Raw genomic sequence first — 14,448 nt, forward strand, 5'->3', positions numbered from 1 at the left:
TTGCTGTTCTCTGATTGGAAATTAGTAATAATATATTTAACGTTGAAAGACATAGATGGGAGAGTTGCTTAAATAGCGCCGCTTGTGAGTCAGAGGCGTTCTTAATTAAGCTGTTGTATGTGTTTGGTGGGGTATCAGAATAAGAAAAATTCCTCCCACGTTTGCAAGACAGACAATGGAAGGAGGGAATGAGTTCTTTTGCTGCTGATTTTTGTCTCTTACAAATGATTGCAAGCACTGGCCGCTTAGGAAATGGGCAAGGTGGGGATGTTGGTAGAGGGTGACAGAATTGTCATAATATGGCCCTTAGTAAGAGATACAAACCAGAAAGAGCAGTGACATATTGGAACACTGGTGAAGCCTGTTATGGGTTATATATTGGACCAAAAAGGGAAAAGTAGTGGCAGATGTTACTTACTGGTGGCAGTTAACTGTCTCGGAGAACAGTCCTTTCTAAGGTGATGCATAACACTAATATCTTTCACTTGTTTTACTCTGTTCAACAGTAGAGTTGTGAGAAATGAGGAGTCCAAAGGTTGATTACCTATAGCGTCCTACACCTTCTATCCAAGAAAGGAAAAAGTTATTTGTGCAGTTCAAATGAGGTCCTGCTCTTTTACCTGTTGGGTGCCTGGCAGGCTCTGCTGCAGAGAAAAGGAATATCATGTGTTTTAGTGTGCAGAACAAATTTATAAAAGATATAAGTGGTGAAACAACAGACGAAATGTGATTAAAGCTGCTTGCAATTATATTAGAAAGCTTCGTCTTTCTGTCAGACTGCCCGGCTGCCATCCGTGAGGTGGCTTTCAGGGCTTCCTTGGTGCAGACCCAGGGCCTCAGGTGGCCATGGTGGGGCTGTCTCTGAGCATGTTTCAATGACACCCTGATCCCAGCCATTCCTGTAAACTGGTAAAAGTTTTACCAGATTTGGCTTCTTGGCTGGATGAAGAGCTGGCATACAGGAGTTCAGATACCAGTGGCAACCAGGTGCTTGTTTCTAACGAGTATTAAGATACTATAGTGCATTCTCTAACTCAAAAAATGACCAAGAATACATCATAATAACAAGAAATAATTTAACAGTGGCTAGATACTGTTTCTATGGACAACCCTAAGTATCAGCTTACTTCAGAAAATGGGGGCTTTTAAGTTATTTTGAAACAAGAATAGTTTGCTTTCTTGTTTCGCTATTGAAAGATTTCTTTCCCACCACTTAATAATTTGAGTATTGTAAATTATTTGCCTAAGCAGACAAAACTACTGTAATTACAGTGAGAAGACAGGTATTTTTTGAAATATGTGAAACTAAACATCCTGAACTATTTGGCAAACAGTGGCTATGAAGATTGTCTCACTCGTTATTTCTAATAACATGTCCTACCGCTTGAGGTCAAATCCTCTTCTGTTTATCAGAACCATTAAGTCTCATCAGTGAGCTCACATGACGGTATAGAGACTTTTGTGTCTTTCTACTTTAATACTGTTTGGGGGAAGTAACTTCCAAATTTTTACAGCCTCTATTTTAATTTATTGGAAAATATTATTGTCACTATCTGAAAGTACAAGAAAAAAGTCTGTAAATAAAATAGTAATATATCCCTGCCATTCTGCCTGTACTTGAAACTCCCTCTGGCCTTCCTGAGCATTTTTTGAGTAAAGTATTGAGGATTCAGTGCTTTTTAATTTATACCCAAATCAGTCAGACTAATGGGAAGGTTTCTTCCTGCTTAGCATGAAGGAGCTGCTGTGCAGTCTTCTCTGGCTTTCTCAGTTATTACATAGGCGCGGTGTGAGGCTCTCTTGAATCACAAGCAGTTCTGCAGTGGACTCCCTCTGCCCCATCAAGGATACAAAGAAGTAGTTGGTACTTTACTGAGCAACCAATGAAAAAAAAATTAAAAAGCAAAAAGAATCACATCTCCAATGTAAACGTACTGAAGTTTGTGTACTTCTCATGTCTGCAATGGTGACATGTCAGAATGGTGTCTTTCCCAGCCGTAGGTAAGAATATTTCACTGCCACTATTGAAGCACTCTGAAGCCTGAAAATGTGTGAAGTATATCACAGCCTTGAGCTTTGGCAGGGGTGTAACCATTACAAAACGATGTTTTGAAAGCTGACCTGTGCAGGTTATACACATAGGTCCTTAATGTTGTTACATGGAGTTATAAGATTTAATATGCAGATTTTAGTGCAAGTGAGCTTTTTTACATGCATTTCTAAGCTTGGATGGAAACAAGTTGTCGCTATTGGAGGGGGTATCTGGAAACGGAATCACCAAGACAACTCTGAGATTTAGTAGCTTAAAGGCAGGAAGTGGGCTTTATTCCCCTTTTTACCTTCAGATATTATGGCTGTTCTGCAGCTAGCATGTGACTGGGGTATCCACGGGGACCTGTTTAGTTCAAAGCAGCTTTTGTCTTGCTGTGACCTGAGAAGTATGCAAAATTTCTACAGTCGCCTTTTCTGTGATATCCTGCTGTATCTCTGGCCTTCCCCAGCCCATGGTCTTTTGCACGGTGTACAAGAGGATAATAGTTGCCTTGCTACAGATACTTCAGTAGTTTCTGTGCTGGCAAAAACTTAATTTTTCAGGTTGCCATTCACTCATCTAGCATAACTTACTGCAAAAGGATTCAGGTTGGCTTTTAGCAAAACAGCCTGCTTGCCAGAGTAGTGAAAAAAGATACATGAGTATATTAGGGTATTTCCATTGCTGGAGGTTTTCAAGAACCATTGGAAAAATGGAAGCTGAGGATGCCTGAAGTATATGAGACCCTTCCCCACTGCAGGAGGCTGGGCTCAGGCATTTCCTAGCTGCCTGCCACTTATGCTTCTGTTGTTCTATGGCAAAGGAACAAAGCTGGGGTTGAAACAAGTATTTAAGAAACAACTCTTCTGAGAGACCAGAAACGGCAGTCGTACAAGGTTCTGTTTCATTGAGCTGTATGTAGGTTTTGCAACTATTAGAAAAAGACTGCTGAACTTCTCTGATCTATCACAAACACATGCTTAAAATACTGTCATTTGGGATCTGTCTGGTTTAATACTTACCTCTGGGGAAAGGGCTTTGTCCTGAAATTTTCAGTGTGCTTGTTTTCCTTCTTAGTATCACAACACCATTTCCTTTCCAGGAACTGACAAAGGCCAAAGGCTCAGGTGTTGACCCAGCAGAGAGGTCAGTTGACCTTGCAGATACTTCCATAGTCTGGGGCTCTGTTAAAATAAAGACCACTGAACAAAAGTTAATCTTCCACAGCAGCCTTGACCGTAGTGTTTTGTCAATATTCCTTTTTTCCTTGGAGACAGCCAAAGGACAGTCAATATAAGTGTGTGTCACCAGAGTGTTAACAACCAGCACAAGTGCCTGGGCATGCTCTGAGGAGCACGCTGCAATCCCATTGCAGGATGTGTTTGCAGACTTGCAGCAATAAGGGTAGGGAAATCTCGTCCCAAAGATGGCTTTTGGTCTGATCATCTTTATCATAATCTTACATAATATAATACATTATATTATTATTATATGTAATTTCTTTATCCAAAAGATCATGTACATTTTTAGCTTTAGGAAGTAATTGATTTAATAGATACTGCACCTTGTTAGCCTGTCAGGACTTAACACTATCAATACTAACAGCAGGGTATTAATACTACTCATTACTACCATTGCAATAACTCAACATGAACTGAATGTCACTGCCACAAACTAAATTAATTTTCTTTCTGTAAGTTTATCATGTCAAATTGTGGCACAAAAACTGTTCTACATTTTAGAAATTACTATTTTACATTACTAGTTATGACATGAGTAGACCCATTGTGTTCTATGCAGTAAGATGTTTCTCCTGACTAATAGCTTCAGTATTTACTATATGTAGAATTCATTTCCACCTCTCTAATTTTGATTGCAGATGTATTGACATAAGGGCATTGTGTTTAGAGTGAGGCTGTTCCTCCTCCTAAAAGATAACACTGGAAGACTGAAATAACCTTAGTTAGCACTGATTAATTTTTTTTCTTTTTTTTCTTTTTTCCTTTCCAACTGAAAAAACCTCTAATTTCTGCCTTGTAGAAGCAGTCTTGGAAGTTGAAATTTTATTGTAAAAACCTTGAGATGTGAAACTGACTTTTCAGACAGCCTATAATATATCAATAACTTCCCTGGGGTATTTCTAGCAATATAACTTCTTTTGCCAAATAATATGTAATGTAAAATTTGTAGTTACAAGTTCTTTATTTCAGGAATACCATATTTCTTAAAATCATTAATGTTAAATAGCACCAGTAAAGAAATTGAGAGGAAGTAGGAGGAGTCTGTCTCTGATTTGCTTACTTCATGGATCTGACAGCTGGTTATCTGTAGGAATATGCTACCTTCACCCTCTAAGATGAGGTCAGTATCCCTGTCATCTGTATTGGCCCCCAGAATTATAAAAAAAAAATGGATGTAGCACCCTATATTTATATCCATCCTCTACCGGTTGTCCAATCAATAGCTCCTATAAAACGACAATCTGTTCACTAAATATCAGATTTGTTAAACCATGCTGTATGATCGTCTGAAGATCACCACGAGTAATTCCATGTTGTTAATACCTTAAGCTCGTGTAAGTTGTCACTATTTCTGTGGGCACTGTGCAGATGGAGAGCCAAAACTTGTGAGGGCTCATCTTGAAGGCTTTCTTAAGGAAAGTCTCAAAGTCATTTGAAGGAGAATTGTGTTTGAGCTCATATGGGAGCTAATCCTCCCTCACCCCCAGCTGCAGCTGGGGCAGCAGTGGTATTTCACCTGGTTGCTTCAGGTACCAGGCTCCATGCTCCTGGTTTTGAATGGTTGGTCCAAATTATTGCCAGCCAGCAAGGTTGGGACATTTCTGAAAATGAAATCAGACTTCTCATGTGCTGAAATTGCAGTCAGACCTTCAGTATCTATGAGACTCTAGTACTTCTGGACTTTGTTCTCTTTATTAAGTGAATTGAATGTGAAAGTATTTCCATTTGAAAGGGTGTGGGGAGTTACTGTTGTCCATTCAGCTTTGAGTGAGTTAATGAATGGATTCATGGTAATAAATAATGTGGAGAAGGTTTGAACCATGTGTAAATAATAATCTCTTTTAAAAAAGGAAAGTAAAACAAGCCCTGAAACAAAAATGTGTGCCAGTCTCAAACTCACTCACTTTTATCTGTTTGCATGTTAAGGGAAGTCTTTAAATACATATAGGCAGAATTTCTCTTTTAGACAAGAATTTAAGCATTTAAAGGTAAGCATGTGTTTGAAGGCAAATAAATTTGAGTCTGAGCCCATGCTACAAAGCCACCCACCAGATTTGGTGTTGATATACTTCAAAATGCAATTTTTTTCTTCAATGCATTCAGTAAATAGCTCATGTTAACAGACATGGCTTGTCAAGACACCTGTCTTCTCTAAAACTAACTCATTCTATGAGCATTTTTTCATTTCTTTAGTAACACTCATCATATGTATTTTCTTTAACAATATAGCATTATCTAAGGATCTGATTCTTCTATTAAACAAGAAATTTCCTGTCAATTTTCCTAAAAAAAGCAGGTTCGATGTATAATAAGCAAGACCTTTGTGTTTATTCCTTGTTAAAGAAAGGGACTGGAAATACACTTTGAGAAAAAGACTTAGAATAATTGCATGCTCTTTCTATGGCTGTGATAAACTACCCAGTTAACTTCTGTGTTCATCAGTAACAGCTTTATGAAATTATATGGTAGCAGTTACCTTGCTATTTTTTATCTCAGAGTTACAAAATTAGTTTGTTGCAAGAGTTCTAAAAGCAAGAAGAAACAGGAATGTAAGTATATGGGGATTGTTTAGCTTTTATCTTTTTTTTTCTTTAAAGAAGATTAAAGCCTTAAAGGCAAAATTCTGTAACAGTTTCTGCCTGGAGAAATCGTGATGACAGTATATATGCTTGTACTGTAGAGGCCCAAAATAGAGTTTGGGACTAATCCTCTGAGACTAATTTTGATGCATAATGATCTGGTTACACTCCATCCTGAAACCTGAGGAGTCCTGGACATTGTTCCTGCCCCTTCTTACTTTCCAGCATAACCTCAGGCAAATCACCTCTCCTGCCTCAATATCCTTCCTCCATTTAGATCTTGCACACTGCTAAAGCAAAAGCTCTATTTCAGTACATACATACTGGCTAAAGTGGTCAGGTTTAAATGTTACACAAAAGCTCTTAATTTTAATCTTCAACACTAAAACATCAGCACAATCACTGTTCCTTTGCGTTCTTTGTTCAGTTAGGCTCTGCTGTAGTTGCTAGGGGTGGTGTTAAACCAGCTGGTTTTTCTGGTTGCTGGTTGTAGTTATGGATGACAGCAACGTGAAGACACCCAAGAGGTGCCCAGGGTGAAAATCACTGTGCTAGAAGTGCCGTGGAGGTGTCAGTGCTGCATGGCAGCTACACTGGTTGCTGCATTACTGTTGTACATGGCCTACAGTTTGACTTTGATGGGGCAGTAGCCACTTAACTAAAATATCTGATTTTATTTTTTTTTCTTCTCTAAACACTGTCTCTGTTTGATGCTAGTCGCCTGCAGATGAAGGAAAGTGCCCAGCATGTTCCCTTTTAGAAGTCAACATTCTGAGCAATACCAAATGCTGAAAAACCTCTCTGTGTGTAATCTCTCTCCCTCTTTTTCTGCAGTATTTTTTCCATTTTTGTAATGTCAGAATTCTGTAAGTACTTGCAACACAGAGGATAAGGAATGGAAATAGCATATTTTGCTACGCAGGATAATTCTGTCTGTTGCGGTTAGTGCTCTACGCTGAACCCTTCTCATCTATGCTGAAACCGTTTTAGTACAAAATGAGACCTGACATATTCCAGCCTTTGTTACTGGTGTACACGGTCTTTTTCTTCCAATCTTGCCCTTTTGAGGGTTAGGGATTATTCTGTGTTACTTTCTTATCTTTCAAGTTATGACATATAATACATACTTAACAGATACTACACGATTCACAGTGTTAAATGTAGTTCCAGACAGCTCATTTAAGGATCTTTTTTGCAAGTATTTGTGAATTTAGTGTAATTTTACATTCCAAATACTTCTGACTTTTATAATGCTTCTCGAAGAGCTTGGAGTTAAGCCTGTCTTTTCAAAGGCCTTTTCAGTCTTTGAAATTGTAGGCAATACGTTTGTTTATACCTATGAGTCTATAAAAGCAATATATGTTTTCCAAATAACTCAGTTACTCTTGACTGCAATGAAAAGAAGTGGTGGCATTACTGGGTATAGTTCTGAGACAGAATTAGTTCTAACTTTGCCAGTTCTCAAGTACCGTCATATAAAGCCTAAATTCAGTGTGCTGCTTTGATATTGTTCTCCATGAACACTTGGAAATTATCATGAGCCTTTTTTACTCCTTCTTTTGAAATGAAAGTTAAATAAATGCATTAAAACAAGATAAACCGAATAATATAAAGGGCTGAAGGGCTCGAAATCAAAACAGGGAACAGAATGTACTTTACATAAAGAAACAGCTTTTACTGATGAAATGATAACCCTCTGTGAGTATTTAGTAGAAATACTGTGAGAACTTGTTTGTATTGGAACCTGCTTATAGACTGACTACAGCAAATCCACTTAATTTTAATTTGAACTTCTCTGCTAAGAATGGGAATGCCATGACTGGGCAGTGTGCAGTATCCTAATGGTATTTTCTAGAATCTTTTGTATACCACTGCAAGTCTTTTTCTTTTTAAAAGGACAGTTTTGTTTGGGATGCTAATATTTTCTAAAGTATGTCTTGAAAACACTAGTTGACTGTATCACACAAATGTTGGGGGTTTTCCCAAGTATTCCCTGTTTTCTGATAGCATTTAGTGATCTCTGCTTTCCTGCTTGCGAATGAGAGAAGCTTGGGGAGAGCGGTGTAGCTCCCTTTCTAAGAAGATGCCTTCAGACAGTTAAATCAATGTCTCTGGTGTGGCTCTTCAGTATGAGATAAATGGATTTTAATTTAAATGTAAGACTACTGTTAGTGCTACTGGAAAGGAATGGTTCACAGCCCTGGGTGTGAGCCAGCACAGGTGTGATCATCCGCTTCTGAGTAACCTGGGAAAGTTACTGCTGGTTGGGTGCCTGTGGGCCACGGCAGCGGTGTGGATCGTGCGAGACATGGCAGTGTTTTGCTTGAGGACTGCAGAAAAGCATTGGTGCTCTGTTCTTGTTGCATTACAGTGAACAAGCTAACTGAACTTAATGTAAACTGAGCGTAAAGCTCGTGGGTGAACTAACTTCTCTTGTGATTTGGTCTGCTTTGATGAAAGGCTGGTGTCCAGTCATCCAGTGTCCAGTCGCGCGCTGTTAATGCCCGATGCTACTCCAACCCCCTGCAACAAATACTGCTGCTGGCTGACGAGGTGGGGACTTTACGCAGGTGATGATGAGAGGTGAGGTGGAGGCAGAGTCAGCGCTCTTGGGCATGCAGCTCATCTGTGCAGTTCGACACTAAAGCAGGATGCGCTGCACGGATTTGGCCAGGTGCTAGTCTTTAGTGATAAACGTGGAACAGCAGACTGACAGGAGAGACAGTTTTGGGGGAACTGCCTAATGGACCTCCAACTTTATGCGAGACACACCAAGAAAACTACATTTCTCTGAGCTGTTTGAGCATCCTTCTTGCACACAGAGATGCTGTTTGTGTGGAAATTATATCGATAATCGAGGCCTGCCATTAAATCTGATAATTTCATGATTGGTGTATTTCTTGTATCTATTTTCAAGTCAGTGCATTTCTGAAAATGACACTGTTTTGTTATTTTGTGTAAGTATTAGAAGTGAAAAATGGAATTTCATAGAAATATTAAGTATAGAACTGAAAGTAATGCAGTAAAATTAGTTTTAAGACTTTGTTGGGTAAAAAAAAAAATAGCATCATGATACTGTGTTTCTCTAGCCAAAACAAGAAGAGGATTTTTATCTGCTCTGTAAAATTTATAGGTGCTTTATCTGTGAAGAATTACACATAAGATGAAAAAAGGAGAAAAGCAGTATCGTAGACTGATTATCATATCAAGTGTGAACTGTGCACTGTCAGAACATCTTGTTTGTTTCATACAAGCAGATAACTTTTTGGGAACCCTTTCCAGGAGAGTAAGATTTTAACTTTGTCACTTCTAGGCTGCATATGTTAGCAAGTGCTACAATCTGGATGATAAACAGAAGAACAGTTCTGTGTTAATATGGAATTAATTCCTATAATAATAACTTTTAAAAGATTTCCAGCAGCTTTGTAAAGTCATTTTTTAAAGTCGGTAAATCATTCAGCAGCTGGAAATAGGAGGCTTAGGTAGGATTGGGAGGATTTCCAACTACTTGTTAAGTATTCTGTGTGGAAGACAGTCTTTTGAGGGGCTGTGGTATTTATTAGACATCAGTGTTTTGCTTAACACATAAAAGTAAACATAATTCATAACTGTTTGATACTTCTTATCTCTTTTTTGAAGGGGGACCTAGAGCCATTGCTTTTTGATTGTTCTTTGGCATAAATAAAAGGGGTAGCTGTGTGTGTAAGTCAATTTTAAACTACTGAGAGCTCACTTAGAATGGAAAAGTAATGCCATTCTGGCCATCCCACAGACGTGTTGTCTTAGGGTGAAAACCCAGTCGGACTATGAAGTTTTTCTAAGATGTTAATGGGTAAGGAGCTTAGGCTTTTTAGTGCCTAAATGAATTTGCTAGTGTCATGGGTTTTAGCCCTTGCTGTGCAGTGAAAGAAATCAATCTTAATTTGTGGATCTGTACTCGGTATTTTCCCAGGATATCCATCTGTTGGCTTAACTTTAAATAATTTTCTAGGAATTACTAAATCAATACCTTTTAATTTTACAACCCTCAAAAATAGGATTTATTTGATTGTTTGTAAAAGAATTTGAGGCTATTCTAGATTTGAGTTGTTCTCAGACTTCTAATTTTCTTTGTTTTATTGTTAAATACTGTAGTGTTGCTTGGAGAACTCATCTGTGTACAGAAAAGCTTGCAATAGACCAAAGTTGGCATCTTCAGGCCATCATAATGATTCAGGGTAGCTGAAATTCAGAGAATGGCACGTGTTAAATACATTTCAAAGTGTAGATGCACTGAAGTAGTGAGTGCATAGGTTCAGTTGGCAATGGATTACTGAACGTGGTCCCCTCCGAATCTGATATTCTATTTTGCAGAGAAACAAGGGGCTCAAGGAATGCTTGTAAAATCTGTCTTTCAATAACAGCTGTGTACTATTCTTCATTGCTAATTCATCCTCAAGTTTTGCTTAATGCATACAGAATACTATGGAGGTGTTAGTGATACTTATCAAAATAAAGCCTTGGGAAAAAAGACCTGATGCACTCTGTAGGACTTTTTTGCCAAAAGTTTTCATACTGAGATATATCAACTTCATTTTTTGCTTCCTCTACCATTAAATCTCATATACAATTGAAGAGGAATTGATTAAGAGGAACAGCTTCCTTCCGTTGAACATTTTGCTGAAAGTGTGTTAGTATCAAAGTGGATTATTAGAGCCTGAAGCTCAGATCTCTATCAGGAATTCTACGAAGTAATCAGTTCTGGATGGAATTTTTGTTCTGCTTGATAGTATGTATTTGTACTCAGCTTTCTTGCACTTGTGTCAGCACTTTCTGAGTGTATGGGGACCAGGGGATGTTGGGATTTTTTGGTGGGTTCCCCCCCGGCCCTGAAGATCAAATGAGATGAGTCTGAGCTGTTTGGAGAATCTAACTGTGTAATTACTATTAAAGAGGAAAGAGGTTGTCAGTATGCTCGATTGTGATAAAGCACAGAAGACTTATTCCCAGCTTAGTGTGAATTCACAGATAAAGGTTTTAGAACAAATAGAAGTACCTGTACTGAGCAATGAAAACCCTTGCCCTTTAGTAATTGATGCTAAAAAAGAAAAAATTACCCACAACTTAGGGAAGTTATGTTGCACTGCTAGGTAGAGAGGATTGTTTTTATTTTTGGAGAATATTTGAATTTTCCCATGTTTGTGTCTCATACAGCCAGCGCTTATTGTTTTTTCCTCTGTTTCAGCACCCAAAGACAATGAAGAACGTGTGTTCCGGGAACGTATGCGCCCCAGAAAACGGCAAGGTGCTGTGCGACGCAGAGTACATCAGGTTAATGGACACAAGTTTATGGCCACCTATCTTAGACAACCAACATATTGTTCACACTGCAGAGATTTTATATGGTATGACTTTGCTTCCTTTGCAACTTTGAGTTAAAAAGTTAACATACTGTGTTGCTGAAGTATAAATGGTGTAGAGTAGTATTTCTTTTCCTCTTCATTTTAATATTAAGCTGTCATCAGTTTTGCAGATGATAATAGAGGAGTGTTAAACTTCCGTCACAAATGTTAGGATTTGTTGTATTTGTGTTTTTTTTCTCCTCTGAGCCACAAAGTTCAATCTTACCCTGTATACTACACCCTATAAATTCTAGGTAGAAATCCAGTCTTGTGTTCTGTAGGTGCCTAAGTGTAGATTTAGGCCTAATATTAGACCTTTACATTTTTCCAAGATGACTGATTTCTTCTTTATGGACGTAAGTATCACCATCTTCCTCCTAGGAAATGCCAAGCTCCTATACATCCTACTGAAGTTAATGGCATATGGGAATATTAGAATTCTGATGATCTAGGGTTTTGGGTGCTTACTGTACAGAGTCTTCCTTATTACAGTACATGTCAAGAACTCCCTTTTAGAAATTATTCACATTAGTTTTGAGTACTTGCAATTTTCACATAGGGAAAAGTGGTGGAGATAGTTTTCAGTTATTCTTCAGCAACTCTATGTGTTCCAAAGTCAGATAGAGATACTGATTTGCACCTTAATACACATAAGATTTGATATGATCCATAATTAATATTTAGGAGTGTGTAATGAATCAGTCTTTCTTCATGTGAAACCAATAGAAATTATACATGAACTCACCTACATTCCTCTAAGAAATGTCTGCAGGTTAGGCTTTAGGTTAGCTAAGATGATTTCAAGCAATAGAGGCAAATGCAATCTTCTGTCTATTTAGAGGCCTGCTTGATGACTATTTTACCAGCTTGTGCCTTCCCTCTCGGTGCACCCTTTGGCTTTGCCTATTTTATTATAGCAAATTTGTCTTTATTTCTGAATCCCTTCATGGCCTATCATCCTACCTCTTAGCAGCTGAACTCATCTCAGTCTAGGCATGTAATTATCAGATGATTGGTTATAAGATGCTATTCTTCTAAATTTGTGCATGTCCAGTAAAGAGAGGAAAAAATGTTCTACATCTTTTAAAATGCACAGTCTTTATTTTCTAAAACACTGTTTTATTTTCAGGGGTGTAATAGGAAAACAGGGATACCAATGTCAAGGTAAGAGAAAATCTGCAGGGGGACAATTTGAATATATGTATTATGCTATAATACGTAAATAATAAGGTATTTACATCAAGCATTTTACATGGTCTTGTGCTAAATTCTTAACACTTTACATCAGAATAAGTTCGTCTCACCAAAGATACAGTCTTTACAGTAAGTCACTGTAAGATTTTTTTTTTAAACTGCTCATCTTAGCCAGCATGGATGAGGTAGGGGCACAGTTAACATCAGTGAACAGCAGATCCCAGGTATCTTTTGATGCACAGCCAGCTGGGGGGAATATCTGTGGATGTTGGCTTCTTCATTTTTCACTACGTGCGTTTTAAAATCGTGAATTCTTTATTCTGCTTAAGATTCTTTATTTAAAAATGCCAGGTAATTGTAAAGACTGTAATTAAATAGATGAGGTAATTATAGAGGTCATCATTAGAGAAGTTTATAGCAAAGACTGCAGAAGTGCTTCATTTTCAACTCCATTTTTTCAACTCAATTTCTTGTACTCTTAATTTTTTATGCAGTCACGTCTTGGAATGATGTTTTTCTACTTCTCATCTGACAAGCAGAAATAGTCAAATTAATGATTTTTTAGTTATAAAAGACTTGATGAAATCTCATTAGAAATAAATAAATGCAAATAACAGTTTTACATGCTGTCATAAGAATTACTGTATTAATTACTGTTCCTTGAGTTCTGATTTCTTTTTTCTCACAACAATGACCAAAACTAGAAGAAAATGAAATTCATTATTTCACTCTGAAGGTGGTTTTTTTCTTCACTTAATGACCTTGAATCCCACAGTATGATAGACCTTGCAATTTTTAATCTTATCTGTCATATCTGCAAATGTTATTCGTTGATTATTTAATCAGTATGAATATTGACAAAGCATTTTTGCCTCCTGAAATATTTTACTGTTATCAACTTAGGCAAATGTGTTACAGAAAAAATGTTCAACTTTGTTTTTTCTGTTCTTTGACTTTTACAATGGGTTATCTTTATGTCTGTCTTCCGCTGGAACCTCTTCAGACAGGAATTGGTTTTGCCATTGTGTCTCTCATAATGTGGAGATCGTGGACTTCAGCAGATAAAGAAACCAAATATGTAAAAATTGATTAAAATTGTGTGTAGTATTTCAGAAGGTAATTTGTAGTTTTGTATGCTGAGATTTTGGCAAATATGCTTTAGTTTTCTTAAAACTCATTGGTCTTTTGAAGTCCATTCAGGACATGGTCTAGGGGACATGGTGGTGCTGGAAGTCCTTCAGGACATGGTCTAGGGGACATGGTGGCGCTGGATTAATGGTTGGACTTGATGATCTTGAAGGTCCTTTCCAACCTAGTGTTTCTGTGATCTTTTACCTTTGTAAGCTTCATAGGACTCACCAAGTCACCAGTCACAGCCTTTCAAGTCCAAACGTTTCTAGTCTTTTGCTTTAAGAATGAGTTTTCATGAGGATTGATTTTATTTTAATCTGTTTTTTGTTTATAGTCTGCACTTGTGTAGTCCACAAGAGATGCCATGAACTTATAATAACGAAGTGTGCTGGCTTAAAAAAACAGGAAACTCATGATGAGGTAAATGTTTATAAAATAAATTTTCTAGATTAAACTGTGTCTTTCATCTGTTCAAAGTAGTGTCATCTCCTCTGTTTAATCAATAAATATTATAGACTTTTTGTGCCCTTCTGGTTGTGTTGTGACATAGCATTTACTTTGGAATGGCAGATTACCATAACAGTTTCATCTACATGGGGACTATTACACAGCGATTTATTTCTAATTAGTAAACTCTTTATAACATCTGAATGCTTGAAGTCTCAGTGAACTCAGAACACTCCTTTTCATTTTTAATATTCTCCATTTCTGAGTTAATGTGAGTTTTGTCATTTTAATTCAAAAGAAACAGGATGGGGCCCTTTATCTCTTAACTGCATTTTGTGTGTCTGAGTCATTAGCAGCAGATGGCATAGGCAGTATGCTTGGGTATATTGCATCAGCATAAAAGACTGCCCAGAATTTGCTTGCAAAGTCTCATCTCACCAAAA

The 14,448-nt window shown here is 37.6% G+C and overlaps 1 protein-coding gene across 1 annotated transcript in view; it reads left to right on the forward strand.

Annotated features, from left to right (window-relative positions):
* The window catches only part of PRKCE (protein kinase C, epsilon), a 296,007-nt gene that overhangs the window by 175,248 nt on the left and 106,311 nt on the right, over positions 1 to 14,448 (forward strand). The window contains exons 3-5 of the mRNA XM_010296719.1: positions 11,077 to 11,236; positions 12,363 to 12,397; positions 13,893 to 13,978. Coding sequence (XP_010295021.1) covers positions 11,077 to 11,236; positions 12,363 to 12,397; positions 13,893 to 13,978 — 281 coding nt within the window. The remainder of the gene's footprint in view (positions 1 to 11,076; positions 11,237 to 12,362; positions 12,398 to 13,892; positions 13,979 to 14,448) is intronic.

This window comes from Phaethon lepturus, unplaced genomic scaffold (genome assembly GCF_000687285.1).
Source record: "Phaethon lepturus isolate BGI_N335 unplaced genomic scaffold, ASM68728v1 scaffold5041, whole genome shotgun sequence".
NCBI classification, from domain to species: Eukaryota; Metazoa; Chordata; class Aves; order Phaethontiformes; family Phaethontidae; genus Phaethon; species Phaethon lepturus.